General features: G+C 37.9%; 1 protein-coding gene across 1 annotated transcript; it reads right to left on the bottom strand.

The window, feature by feature from the left end:
• Positions 1 to 478: 478 nt before the first annotated feature.
• LOC140334483 (tyrosine-protein phosphatase non-receptor type substrate 1-like) lies at positions 479 to 13,986 on the bottom strand. Its single transcript, XM_072416760.1, has 6 exons — positions 13,932 to 13,986; positions 9,680 to 10,000; positions 6,730 to 7,029; positions 5,077 to 5,361; positions 2,417 to 2,524; positions 479 to 1,048 (listed from the first exon to the last, which is right to left on the bottom strand). The coding sequence occupies exons 1-6, from the start codon at positions 13,972 to 13,974 to the stop codon at positions 681 to 683; spliced, it is 1,425 nt and encodes a 474-aa protein (XP_072272861.1). The 5' UTR covers positions 13,975 to 13,986; the 3' UTR covers positions 479 to 680.
• Between the last annotated feature and the right edge of the window lie 1,478 nt (positions 13,987 to 15,464).

The raw sequence follows: 15,464 nt of genomic DNA, 5'->3' as shown, positions 1-15,464 counted from the left end.
CAGAGCTACAAAGATGTTTCACATGCTGTGCCGCTAATTGTCTCCTAGTGAAACACAAAATCTAATGATCCTCAATATTTCTGTGTCATTAACATTAAAAACCCATTGAGGAAGATTTGTCTTTTTTTCCTGTGTCATTGGGCCTGATTTATTACAGCTCTACAAGGCTGGAGAGGATACATCTTCTTTAGTGAAGCTAGGTGATCCAGCAAACCTGGAATAGACCACCAATAAAAATAACCTCATAGTGGTTTCAACTTTCACTACATTAATATGTTGCTGTGTAATCATGCTCCCATGTTTGACCTTAAATAATATCTGACCACAGAATCATTTTACTGGTTTTAGACATTTATATGAAGATCCATATATATATATATATATATATATATATATATATATATATATTAAATATAATTAAATATATCCATATAATATATAAATGGAATACATGCACTCATTTATAGCAAGTTTTACCATCTTTCCCCCTCTCTAATCTTTGCATGATTTGAGCTTTTGAGCTTTTTTAATAGAGAGGATACGTCAGTCCTTGCAGGTTATTAGTGGGATCCAGGCTGTTCTGTGGCTGTTGGGAAATGTATTAATAATGTGACAAGTTCGATATTCAGAATAGGTCATTTTAGTGAAATGGTGGGTGCAATTTTCTTTTTGGCAATCAACTATGTAATTTTTTTGGAAAAGCTTGTCCAAGATAAAGCATTGCCCTTACCTTTATTCTTGTTATAACCGCCTCTCCATTCTGTGCATTTTGGATGTTTCAGTTTCCTGTGTTCCACCACAGCCTGGACAACATAGTCCTCATCTTCCTCAATCTCCCCTCTGAGACTTTCACAAGTGCTGGTGGCGTTGAAGGTTCCATCTTGGTTTGGATCCATTGTAATTATAGATTTTATGGTGCGGGGCTGGGTACTTGATGGTGGCTGTATCACCTTCCAAGATACAGTAATCTCCCCAGGATAGAAATGATCCACATCCAAGCTAAAAGTGCCATCTGGGAAGCGATTGATCCTTCTCACCTTTGGTACTCCTGCAACACCAAGTGATAGGAATGATGATAAGGGAGTATAGGCTGTTCACTTAGCAAGGGATATTTCACCTGAGTAAATGAGCGGAAGCTCTGCTGACTTCAGCCATCCAATCATGTGTAAAAAACATCCTGTTTTTTTATATTTCTTTGCACATGATTGGGTATTCTTTATAAAGTGAACTGTCACCACATTCACTGAGCCAAGTGAATTATGCCTTGCAAGGTGATAATTTTTTTTGGTAGGTGAACAACCTACATTCTAGGATTTAAAAAGCTTTAAATGCCCCCCCCCCCACTATTATGTACCAAACTCAGAAAAGCCAGCTACTGTTGGGGCTTAATCTAAACCTAAAATGGTACGTAACTTTATAAATATAAATATACAGTATATGGCTACATCCTTAAAAATAAAAATAGCAAAATTTCCATTCCATTACATTATATGATGTGTAGTATGTTCTTATAGCACTGGTTTTAGGCTTTGTTTACCACTCATTGAGCCATGCCAAAGCCAGCATAGGTTCTAAAGCTGCTTACACACCTGCAGTAATTATCATTGAAAATGAATGATTAATGACTGGTCGTCTGATAATCGTTAACAAAAAAGGTGCACAACGACTGATCAACAACACCGGTGAACGAGGAAAGTCGCTGAAAACTAAGGACTGTCCCGGCGGAATTGATTGCGCAATGACCGTTCACGATCTATTGTGTGTACGGTCGTTCAGTGATTGTAAATGTTCTGAGCACGCGCAATGAACGAATGCCGTTCGTTCTTTATATATATATATATATATATATATATATAAGCACATATTTATATTTGTGTGTATATTTGTGTCTGTATGTGTGTGTATATGTGTATATATATATATATATATATATGTGTGTGTGTGTGTGTGTGTGTGGTGTGTGTATGTGCATAATTTGGTCAGTTTCCAGCACTGTTCTTCATCCAGTTCCAGCGATCTTCAATTTTAAAACTTACCTTACCTAGCAGTCAAGTATTAACAGATGACACATTTTTTTTTTTTTTGAAAAATACAAAATTTTTAATATTAAACATATAAAACCATAAAAAATAAAAAAGTCAGAAAGTGATCTCATTAGCTGTGGAGCGGGATATGACCCCTGGCAGAGGCACTGTCACTTACTTTAGTATAGGCAAGGTGGAAGTGTCTGTTTAAACAATCCCAGCAAACCTTTAGTTGTAGAATATAATAAATGTTTTGTAAAAGACAAAGATATATTCTTATAAGACAGTGGTATATTTGCCTGGGTATAGGATATCCATGTTAAACCATTGTTAGTGCAGCAGACAATATGCCGGTCCTTATTGCTATGTAATGGGATGTTCCAATCACTTACGTGTTTTTCTTTCCTTAATGAATAGCAGAATAATAATTATAGCTGCAGTGGTTACAACCACCAATACACTGGCAATTACAGTGTGCTTTTTATATCGTGCCGTCAGATCTGGAACAAAAGAAAATGTAGATTACTATTTATCTGTTTGCTTTATACTCCTTACATGAACACTGATATTAAAGAAGCCTGATAAAATAAAAACCTTGGCTATCATTGCTGAACTCTCTTTATAAAAATAATAGATGTAAGGAACTTACCCTTCCTGCTAGCTGGTGGCGTCCCTGGGGATCCCAGCTGCAGAGGGAGACGTCGCTGTAGCAGGCAGCATGGCCAAGGCTGCTGCTCTGCTCGCAGCGTGTCTCTCTCTGCAGGCGGAGGGATCCATCCTGGTCAAACTACTGTTGGGCCAGGCGGCATCCTTTGCATCTCTATCGAAGTGGTTACAGAAACTCCTGTTCTCAGCACTCCTTTGGATGTGCAAAGTAGTGCACGTCCTAGGGGTGCTGTGGGAATAGGTGTGCGCGCTACCATGCATGCCTCTTGTACCCCCTGAGGGTGTGGCACTCGGCTGTTATTTACTTTGGCAGCAGGGGAATCAGTCATCCTCCAATCAAATGGCGCCAGGTGGTGCAAGGTCATTGGTCACTCTGGCCATTTAAGGAGAACCTGTCCTGACCACCATTGCCCGCTATAAGCCTCTGTGAACACAGTGTGCTTGGGTGCGTCCTTGTGTTGGTTTATGCTAATCCTGTTTGTCATTTCCTATAGTGACCTGGTCTGAAACCTGACTCTTGCCTGAATTCTGCCTGCCCTGACCTCGGATTGTTAATGAGCATTCTTGTCTGCTGCCTGCCCTGACCTTGGATTGTTCCTGACTTGACTTTGCCTTACCCTCCTGTCCTTTGCTTTCGGACTTAACCCTTGTCGTGTTTTATGACAATAATAAAACGTGATAAAAGGATATCTGGAGTTGATTGTGGTTTGTGTGCCCAGGCGCATTACAGTAGATGTCTGGTTATTGTCCTGATTCAAATAGGTAACTCCAAACATAACAAAGCCAGAGACAGCCAGGCAACAAGAATGGGGACCGTTAAATAAAAATATTTTTATACAAGGTAAGTGGATTGCCAAGACTACGAGGATCAGGGGACAAGAATATTGATTGTCAAAAAAAATTATTTTTTGCACAATCGGAGATGAGCTGGCCTGGGTTTCTCTGGTGGTGTCTCTGGACTTGTCAGAGGTATTCTATAGACATAAGACTATTATATATCTATATGAGGGTCTTCTTATATTATTACCACATGACTGGCAAGACATAGACAGTGATGAAACTGAAAACACACAGTATAATGTTTTGGAATATTATAGTGTATGTCATGCATAGTAAGTTGTTTGATTGTTACCCAAGATTGCTCATTATCATCTTGGACAGAAAACTAGTGTGTGTAAAGAGGTCAACCAACATCATTAAGTTATCTGTCAAGTAGATCACTAATCGATTGACCAGGGAGTATGACTGCTATTGCCTATGGAGGAGTATGTAGCATATATAGCAAGGTGCCACCCACTTCTCCTGCCCTCTCCATAGTCTTCAGTGCTTCTTTATTCTACTGTTATTAAAAATGAATATTAAAGATCATTTCCTGTGTCAGAAACCTGATGAGTACACTGTATGTTAAGTATTTTGGTACTCAATATCAAAAATCAATATCAGAATCAAAAATCAAGTTAAGTGATTTCTTAGAGCTGCTGACTTCCTGTAGGTAATCATACAGACACTGCAGGTCACCTTCCTGAACTTATAACAACAGATGATACATAAAAGTTGTTGACAGACAAATTGGTGTTTCCAGCTAGAAAGATGAAGTGCAGAACTGTTGTGTCAATACAGAAAGTATCTACATAGCATCCTATACATCTTATATCTAGAAAACATGGCCAGTACTCCTAAAGCATATCTATGTATTTATTTATCAGGAATATATTTCATGTTAAGTGATTACAAAAAAAAGTACATGTACAGCAGACTAGAGGTGTTTGCAAACAGTTTTAAGCAGTACTACACCCAAAAAGATGGTAACATTTGACTGAATACATTATTTTTTTTTAGCAGGCATAAGGAGGCCACAGGGTTGCCACACATTTGCTGCTCAGTGAAAAACAAAACATGCACCACTCTGCTGGGCTTTAGACTGAAGAAACCTAGTGGTTGTTGCGTGAACCTCTCCCGGGCACCGAGTGTTTCATAGTAAGCACCCAGTACCAGTAAATACCGAAGTAAAATTCTGCTAGTCTAAAAATGTCCTAAAACAGATCAGCCTCTACTCCAGCCTCTGACTTTGTGACTTGCTACAAAATTACAGTTGGAGAGGAGAGGAAATACTTCCTTCTTGTAGCAGACTGATGTTATTTCTAAGTCACTTGACTGTAAAGTGGCTAAAATGTCCACTTTCATATTTGAATAGTAGATGAAGCTATCCTCAAGGGCCAGATAAAAAGCAGAATTTTAAATTAAACTATTTGCAAACTGACAATTGCATTTCATGTAATCGCATTTGAAAACCACCACCAATTCCTTTAGAAACAATATAGAGAGACCATACGTTGTGAGTATATATATATATATTTTGTTTTAAAATACATTTGATGCCACTCACCTGCGACTTTTACCAGTAGTCTCTCCACATGTGGGCTGGTAAGGGTTGCATGATCCACCACACATCTCAGCTCCATGTTAAAGTTCTGTTTTGTCGGAGTGAAGTAGTATACAGATTCCACAGCTGAGCTGCTGATCCTTTCAGTCTTGGCATTCTCTAACAGGGTGTCATTCAAAAACCAATTTACAGTGATGGATTCCGGGTAAAACCCAGAGACAATGCACACCAACCTCTGCTCCACATCCAGCTTAAACACTTGGGAACTTATGTGAACGGATGGTGTATCTGCAAGGAGATAGGTAAACAGACAAACAAATAGGTGAATATCCAATGTGGGAACACAGATAGCAATGGAATCTGGAATGGGATTCTAATTCTTTCCTATTCTGTCCAAAAAGAAAAAAAATTGCTTAGAATGAGTTATTTACATTTTCTTCCAGTCCTTTCCTCCCAGCTATGGGCGAATTTTAAACTTTTATGTGTGTATTTTTATGATATCTCAGCACTTGTCCTGCAGCCTTCTGAGATGTGTGACATGAATAAATTAGGAGGCCTTGAGCAGGTGAGGGTATGAAAGGGGACAAGTAAAAGTGCAATTAATGGTGAAAGGTCCACTGTCCATGCACCTAGATTATATTAAATAAAGTTACACCCTCACTCCACAAATATGGCAACAGTCATGGTGCTTGCAGGCATCACAAATTCAACTGTGAATCTGTTCCATTATATAGTTTATTTCAGTTTAGACATTTTCCTTTTTTCATATTATAATTTAGGGTTAAACTGTTTTTAATTATCTGCAATTTTCTGACGTTTATGGGCATATGTTAAATATTAGCTTCTAATCTGAATTTATTTTACACATGCACATTTTTACAGAACAAGTTTATAAAGCTTCTTATAAGAAGGTCAGTGACCATTTGCATGTTTTTTGGCATTTAAAATAAACAGATGAGTTTCGATGTTTTGACAATGCTAGAATAAATGGGGAGGGTTGAAGTTCAGGTCTTATTTTTAGCAAAACAGCTGCAAATAAATTACCAATATAGCTATTCCTTACAGCCCCACTACATGACAATGTGTGTTAAATATAAAAAGCTTAATAGCTTAATTTTAATATTTGCCAAGTTTAAATAACATAAAACACATAAACACTGCATTTTGGTTTAAGGGTGAGTCTAAATTTTTTTATTTATTACCCAGTAACATATATTCAGGTCAGGAATTCACAAATGGAATTTAATTCACTAATTGGCTTTATAATCTCTATATTTTTATAATAGAAAATATTGAAATCATAGACAGACACACATTCTATCTTTTTTTGGCACACCTTTACCCTGTTCCACATAACAACACTTAGGCCGGGAGCTTGGATAGTTCCCAAGAACTGCATTGTGGAAGTGCAGGAAGTTTATCTTGAAGATCACTTGTTATCCCCACATGCTGAGGAAGTACTAAAACATAATCTGCATAGTGGGGAGGATTAGGGACATTGATAGTAAGACTAACTGTCATTTTGGAATGTTAAAAGTATTTATTTATTAGTGATGGTCTGGTTTATGGTTTGTAATTCCCTGACAGGTTTTATTTATTACGTATTGCTCAGTTCTGTGTTCATTTAGTGCACTTTGTGAATGTAGAGTTTGTTACCTCCATACACCAGCTGGAAGTCCTCCCGGAGAGGGGCAGTAAAAGACTCATGTTGGACTCTACAGGAGAAGATTCGCTCTCTGTCCTCCTCAGTGGGTGTAATTTTTACTGAGCTCCTCACACTGTACGTCGCATCCGACTCTTTTTGAGGTTTTCCCATGATATCATTGCCCAGCATCTCTCCATCCCGAAGCCATTTAATATCAATGTCCACCGGATAGAATCCAGAAATAACACTTTGTAAGGAACTCTCTTTGTTTTTTACAACAACTTTGTTAGTAATGGTGATCTGTGGAGGAGCTGAAACATAAAGAGACATCATGTTATCTTATAAATTATAGTATATTGACCATAATCTTTAAATATACAGTACTATTTTATTATGTGTGCTTGTGTGTTCACATATAGTTTAAAGTCACGCTTACAATGAGGCCTAAAGTAAGAAAAAAGAGTAGGTATAATATTTTTATTATCCAATATTTATATTATTCAGCACTTCACAAAGTCCATAGTCATGTAACTAGCTGTCCCTGAAAGGGGCCCACAATCTAATGTCCCTACAATAGTCATATATCCTTAATACAATCTAAGGTCAATTTTGGGGGAAGCCAATCAACCTAACTTCATGTTTTTGGATTGGGGCATATCGGAGGAAACTCACGCAAGCATGGGCAGAATATGCAAACTCCATGCAGATAGCATCCTGGCTGACATTTGAACCAGGGACCTAATGCTACAAAGACTGCTAACCTATGAGCCACCGTGTGTACTATACACTTGTAAATGTTGGATACATGCAGCATCCGGTGATAAGTATTTCAGAGTTTTAATTAAGGGACCCTCCATGACAGGTTTTCTTTAAACACTGACTGAATCCTCTTTTTTACATGTAAATCTCATTTGAAAAAGGTATCATGTTGCTTTTCTATATTCTATATTCATAATTCTAAATTCATAACTTAAATATATTCACATCACATTCCATTCATAACTTGATTATAGAAGTAGGTAAACCTGGGACAAGTCAGTGCCTGTAATAATTGGCATGAAACACCAGAAGGAATCAAATGATAAAACACAAAACGGATAAAAGTAATATAAACAGATTTCTGTAGGTTAAACTACAGACAGCCATAAGATAGCACAGACATTCAATGAGCCAGGTTGCCCTTGCATCTAATAGATTATAGTTGGTGCTTAAAAGTTTGTTATAAACTTATAACACATAATAGGTGCACTTTTTGTAGAAAGGGGAAAACTGGTTCTCAATAGGTGGGAAGGAAGCCATTACCTGGACAAACTATTTCAAAACAGGGATGGAAAGCTCGGACACTTTATGACACTTGCACATTATATGCCATTTGAACATCTGTTCTCTGGCAAATCATGCTGGGGAATGTTTAGGACAATGATAGGTGCTAACATCCTAATATTTTGAACAGGTTGCTATTTTATTTTATATCATTCTCATTGATGGTCAGTGGTTGTCTGAAACAATCCCCCCCCCCCAAGCAATGTTGTTCTGTGGTTGGCAAAATTATAATAAAGTAATAACCACTCAGCATCGATGTGCATTTTCTACTTTCCTGAACATATATGCCTACATTTCAAGCTTTCTCCCCCAGCCAAGCCCTGGCTTGTGGAGCATGGGGGGTGGAATAACTTTAACACTTGGTACCTTAACCGAGTGCTGAAGAACTAAACATGTGTCAGTGGAACCATGATTTGGCAGGAGCAGAGTGTCCCACATGTCTTCGTGTTTTCACCTGGAAATGTCCATCAAAAAGTGCAGGTTGGCACCATGTGGAACAGCCAAAACCAGTCCTATTTAGGGATGACTTGAACAATGGATTGTAGGCAGCAGTGGTGCGGTTGTGACTCTGTTAGACTGACACTGAAAAATACTAAGGTAAGCCCTAAGTTGTGGTTAAAGCATCTCTCTGTACAAGATACTTATGACAAAATATGATACCAACGTGGTCTGTTACTGATGTTGATATCAGACAATAATGGAATATGTTTATCTGTAACAATCCCTCCTGAAATATAATTGATTTGGTATAATTAATTCCATAAATAGACGGTTAAGGTGATTATTCCACCAATGTGATTTGATACTTTTGCTGGTACTAAATAACAATGAGGCATGAGGTATTTGTGAGTACAAGTGACAACATTTGAACTATTTATTTAATTGATTTAATTGTGAAAATCATTCCCTTGATAGGTGATCAATGCTATTATGTTGTATTAGTTTAAATCCAGAAGAAAAAGTCAAAATCAAATCTTGTTTTGCAATTCTTACACTGTGGTGAGAATGGAAAGGTGTTGTTACATGACAGAGGGTCACAGCACTCACAACTGCATTAATAAGTTATTTGGTGCTACTGTTATATACATCTTTTTATGGAAGAAACATAATGGACATGGGATATGTGGAATTGAAAAATTTGCATATGTGAACAAGTAGGTGCAATCTTTGTCTCCTAGGTCTTATTTTAAGTAATGTTGTAAATAACGCTAATTGTTACAATTGTAAAAATATGTTTCTGCTTTATTTACTTTTTTTGCTTGAAAACATAGCTATAAAAATCCTTATCATATAGAATAATTTGTACTTTCTTTCTAAGTTCCTAATGCTTAACCCCTTTACTTGTTTATTTAGTGTCTTACCTTGCTTGGTTGTTAACCTTCATTCCGTCTGCCAAGGTGCCTAACCTTTACCCCCTTTCCAGGTAGAAACACTAGTGGAGGACATATTGTTGATAGTTTGGTTACAATGCCTCATTAGCTGCAAAATTAGCCCTTGCTGGCCACTGTTGGACAGCCCCTTGCCCTATTCTACTCATAAGTAAGAATGGTATTGGCAGGTGTAGGATTGTTTAATTACTGAAACATCAAATTATGTCAAACATTAACAGATTTTTGAACTTTGTTTTCATCAGTGTACCTTGTACATCTAGCCGTATCTCCTTTTCCTCCTTCTCTGATTTGTAACTTGTTAAACATTTATAGATCCCTCCATCTGTTATAGTAATATTAGATATAGATAAATCAGCAATGCCATCTTCTGCCTTGGCTCTATAGGACATACGAGGATCTTTGGATTTCACTAGTACATTCTGAACACTTAATATTTCCTTTCCTTGGAAGGACCAAATTATTGAAAGATATTTGCGATCAATGGTTGGGTCCTTGACTCTGAACGAGCAAGGAATGTCCACATTTTTCCCCATCATGCCTTGATGCTCTGATAGCCTTAATGCCCAACCTGTAGAGAAAAATGTATACATATGTAAAACCATCATCAATTTGCTTTTATATTCACATACCCAACAGTGTATATACCAATTAGCCAAAACATTAAACCCATTAACAGTGGAAGTGAATAACATGGATTATTTGGTTGCAGTGACACCTGGCAAGGGTGGGATACATTAGGCAGTAAGTGATTTGTCAGTTCCCTAAAGTGTTTGAAACATAAAAAATTTGCAAGCAAAGGGACCAAAGTGACTTTGAAAGAGACCAAGTTGTAATGGCAGCAAACAAACACAGTTTTAATGCACAAGGGCTTTGTACAAGCTTTGCAAGTTCATAGCATAAAAGAAACAAAACACCTGCTTATCCGACTAACTAAACTCAGGTTTAGTGAAACACGGAACGTGTATTTTTTTAAATGTTCCATCAGCACTCAGCTTTTATCTCAGCAGAAGAGAGACCAAGATAAAGAGCTCTGAGCATCATTCAAGTCACATCTATAAAGGTCTAAGCACAGCAGAGAATGAAATAATAAAGAAAGAGAAAAAGGAGGCCTTTTATGGCAAAACCGATTAAGTGTATTATAGATACAAATGTGTCCCTAATTAAGGAACTCACTTGGAAGGGTTCCATTACTCCATAGTGGACCATTATTTAGATTTTACTTAACATTCCAGCATGAAGTATACTGACAAAATAAGTTTACCTTTTCTACCGTAACACTTTCACATACATACTATATTCACCTCCAATATTCTTCACATCACTTTCCATATTATTAATACATTATACATTACATATTACATTATTGATTACAACCAGGATACTCTTGTACTTCCTATAACATCTTTGTATATTTTTACAAGACTTAATCTTTGTAAAATTCTTTCTAACAGTTATTTTCCTTATTGTGTCTATATAGATTTTTCTGTTCAACTAAGACTCCAATAACCTATACGTGTATTAATATACAGTTAGGTCCATAAATATTTGGACAGAGACAACTTTTTTCTAATTTTGGTTCTGTACATTACCACGATTAATTTTAAATGAAACATCTCAGATGCAGTTGACCTGAAGACTTTTATCTTTAATAGGTGGGTTGAACAAAAAGATTGCATAAAAATGTGAGGAACTAAAGCCTTTTTTTAACACAATCACTTCAATTCAGGGGCTCAAAAGTATTTGGACAATTGACTCAAAGGCTTTTTCATGGGCTGGTGTGGGCAATTTCTTTGTTTTGTCATTATCAATGAAGCAGATAAAAGGCCTGGAATTGATTGGGGGGGGGGGGGGGGGTGCTAGTATATGGAAGACAACATGCGGGCAAAGGAGCTCTCCATGCAGGTGAAACAAGTCATCCTTAAGCTGCAGAAACACCCATTCAAGAAATTGCAACAATATTAACAGTGGCAAAATCTACAGTTTGGTACATCATGAGAAAGAAACAAAGCACTGGTGAACTCAGAAACGCCAAAAGGCCTGGACATCCACAAAAGACAACAGTGGTGGATGATGGCAGAATCATTTCCATGGTGAAGAAAAACCCCTTCACAACAGCCAACCAAGTGACCAACACTCTCCAGGAAGTAGGCGTATCGATATCCAAGTCTACCATAAAGAGAAGACTGCATGAAAGTAAATACAGAGGGTGCACTGCAAGGTGCAAGACACTCATAAGCCTGAAGAATAGAAAGGCTAGATTGGACTTTGCTCAAAAACATCTAAAAAAGCCGGAACAGTTCTGGAAAAACATTCTTTGGATAGATGAAACCAAGATCAACTTTACCAGAGTGATGGCAAGAAAAAAGTATGGAGAAGGCGTGGAACAGCTCATGATGCAAAGAATAGCACATGATCTGTAAAACATGGCGGAGGCTGTGTGATGGCTTGGGCGTGCATGGCTGCCATGGCACTGGAACACTAGTGTTTATCCATGATGTGACACCGGACAGAAGCAGCCGAATGAATTCTGATGTGTTCAGAGACATAGACCCTGATTTATCAAAGTTCTCCAAGGCTGGAGAGAATACACTTTCATCAGTGAAGCTGGGTAATCCAGCAAACCTGGAATGGATTTCCTAAAAGTCATTAGCTATTTGTTAGCAAATGTTTTCAATCCTGGACCAGATCCATCCCAGGTTTGCTGGATCGCCCAGCTTCACTGACAAAAGTGTATTCTCTCCAGCCTTGGAGAACTTTGATAAATCAGGGCCATACTGTCTGCTCCAATCCAGCTAGATGCAGTCACATTGATTGAGAGGAGTTTCATAATACAGATGGACAATGACCCAAAACATACAGTCAGAGCAACCCCGGAGTTTATTAAAACAAAGAAGTGGAATATTCTTGAATGGCCACGTCAGTCACCTGATCGGAACCCAATTGAGCATTTCACTTGTTGAAGACTAAACTCGAACAGAAAGGCCCACAAACACACAGCAACTGAAAGCGGCTGCAGTAAAGGCCTGGCAGAGCATTAAAAAGGAGGAAACCCGGCATCTGGTGATGTCCATGAGTTCAAGACTACAGGCTGACATTGCCAGCAAAGGCTTTGCAACCAAGTATTACAAATTAACATTTTATTTTCAGCTTTTTAATTTTTCCAATTTCATTTTGAGCCCCTGAATTGAAGTGATTGTGTAAAAGAGGCTTTAGTTCCTCACATTTGTTTGCAATCTTTTTGTTCAATGAGCCATTGTTTTATTTAAAATTAATTGTGGTAATGTGCAGAACCAAAATTAGGAAAAAGTTGTCTCTGTCCAAAAATGTATGGACCTAACTGTATATAAGTTCTGTATATATTTCTGTTTAACCAGTTCAAACAGTTCATGACAATATTATGTGTTTGTCATTATGATATATTATGAAATAAGTGACAGAAAATGTTTGTTAACCAGTGTAATAATTCTCTGTAATAAGTCTTAAACCTGAAGAATATATACTGTTCACAATCCTGCCAGCAAGTGCCTCACAATATATTTACACGCCCCCTGCCTTATTTATTTACATTAGGGGCAAAAGAACAAATGCAGCACTTTAAGACAACGGTTGCCATCCGGTGGTCCGGTCCATGGCTCTGGCCAGTGCACCCCTAAGCAAGGTCAGGAGAAGGACCCCGCAGGGGGGTTGCATCGGCCAGAGCTTCAGACCATGTCCTCTGTATGGATGGCAGGCTCAGGGAAGTTGGTGAGTTGTGTCTCTGGACAAGCTCAGCCCTGCGGATGGGAGAGTGGACGGGTTCTGATCATGATATAACTCTGGGGGCAGTGTCTCCATTTAAGGTTTTGGAAGTACAGAGAACGTACACTCTGTAAAGGGCAATAAACTGTCTCCATGCCACAATTCACTTTCATAAAATAAGAAATAATCATTATAATTTTGAAACATTAGGCAGAATCTATTGTAGAAATCACCACATTAGTTCAGTGAGGGGCTTTTCTGCTCCCATTTCATCATAACCTGTGTAATCATTTCTTCTTATTGATGACAAAGTAAATATGTAACACACCAGTCAGAGTCACAGAGGCATTGCTTGTTATGAAGCCTATGAGGGATACTAGGAAGACATCTGATTTCTGGTAAATACTGACTAGGCAGAGAGACTTTAGTTATATCTGCATCCACTGCACTGAGCATTGTTAGCTGTATATCTTCTCTCATTCTGCTTATGCATATTATCAATGCCTTCCCATCAAAGCTACATACAATATATCCATGAAGAAAGATGTATTAGCAGCCTTATCCAATAATTCCTAACATTTACATGATGTGTTAGCAAGCATTGCTGTGTACACAGACCATATGATCTCTCCTAGTTTACACTGAGAAGCTGCAACAAAAGATGTGTAAACCAACACTACCCTTCATATTGAAACATCTGTTCTCTAACCGCCTGTTTTTCCCACCTTGTCTGAATAATTGTAATATTATAAAATAATTACCTGTTTGTTGTAGGCAAAGAAGAAACAGAACCTGTACGATCATTGTGCTTGGATAGCCTAGGAAAAAAATCACTTTCACTTTTGATTTTACTTTGCCTTGCTATCCAAAGTCCTGAATTCAAATCAGGCTTATGCAACCCCTAAGGCTGGGTCTACAGGGACAGTTTAAAAAATGCATGTAACCGTTCCTACCACATTTATATGCGTTTTTATGCACTTTTATAAGCGTTTTGAAACTTGCCTTTAAAACACTAAAAAAAAAAAAAAAAACTCTTATAATCACCTATGACGCATTTTACAACGATTTGCTGAAATTTTGCATAAGCATTTATAAAACCCCTGCATTCCTTACATAAAACACCAGCGCTAGAGGTGAATGGGGACAAGTCTCCTCATTCAAGTCTATGGCTGATTGGCTGAGAAAAGTGAAACCTCGATGACACTTGAGCCCTCAGCCTTTTCCTCAGCCAATCACGGAGCGGAGCAATATGCGGAGCTCTGCTCTGCTGACAGCCCACTTTTTTGATTGTTGCAGAAGCCCTAGTGGAGCTGTGGCATGTGTTCTGTATCCCAAAATAATAATTTTAATTAATTATATATGTGAATTAATAATAATAATAAAAAAACTAGCATCAATATTACTAATTGCAGTCATCATTCAGTGCAACTTTGTACATAATTAAACATATTAGACAGCGCTGAACATTGAATAGGGGTTGCAAATTACAGACAGATACAGTGACACAGGAGGGGGTGAGGACCCTGCCCAGAAGAGCTTACAATCTAAGAGGTGGGGAAGCAACAGCCAATGGGATGAGTACAAGTTTTGGTGAGTTACCCATCTTTACTCAAGTTGATTGTCTTTGCTACACATATAATATTGAAGCGTACATTCTTGTACCGGATGTGGTTGCAGTGATTATAGACATTCTGGGCATTTATTTGGAAATACACAAGCAATTATTTAAAATCTCACTGCTGTCTGATAATTTCAGCACAATATTATATGCACTGGAAAAGGACAAATATCACTTGAAACTCCAATGTTTGCGGGTAATTGTATTTTATTTTTCTTTTACTGCCACAATTACCTCTGCTATGTTTGTATTTACCTGGTTCCTTTTCTCTTCTGCCCTCCCCCCATTGACATGCCTTATTAATATTATTACACTGTATTCATATAGCGCCAACAAAATACACAGTGCTGTACAAAGTCCATAGTCACGTCACTAGCTGCCCCTCAAAGGGGCTTACAATTTAATGTCCCTACCATAGTCAAATGGCATTAACACAGTCTATCAATTTTGAGGGGGAGCCCATTAACCTAACTGCATGTTTTTGAAATGTGGGAGGAAACTCATGCATACGTGGTGAGAACATCCAAACTCCATAAATTCAGCTAATGCCCTTAGTGAGATTTGAACCTGGGACCTAATGCTGCAAAGGCCAGAGTGCTAACCACTGAGCCACCATTGAGCCTCAGTTTTATGCAACAGCCCTAATGCAAATATTTTGATGAATTAATGAATGTCA

The sequence above is a fragment of the Pyxicephalus adspersus genome, chromosome 7, assembly GCF_032062135.1.
Source record: "Pyxicephalus adspersus chromosome 7, UCB_Pads_2.0, whole genome shotgun sequence".
Taxonomy (NCBI): Eukaryota; Metazoa; Chordata; class Amphibia; order Anura; family Pyxicephalidae; genus Pyxicephalus; species Pyxicephalus adspersus.
This window is presented reverse-complemented; position numbering and strand designations above follow the sequence as displayed.

Coding starts and splice junctions, on each gene's coding strand:
- LOC140334483 (XM_072416760.1), bottom strand. CDS start 13,974: ATGATCGTACAGGTTCTGTTTCTTCTTTGCCTACAACAAACAG. Junction 7,030..9,679: donor GATACGGCTAGATGTACAAG/GTACACTGATGA, acceptor TTTATGTTTCAG/CTCCTCCACAGATCACCATT. Junction 5,362..6,729: donor CTTCCAGCTGGTGTATGGAG/GTAACAAACTCT, acceptor ATCTCCTTGCAG/ATACACCATCCGTTCACATA.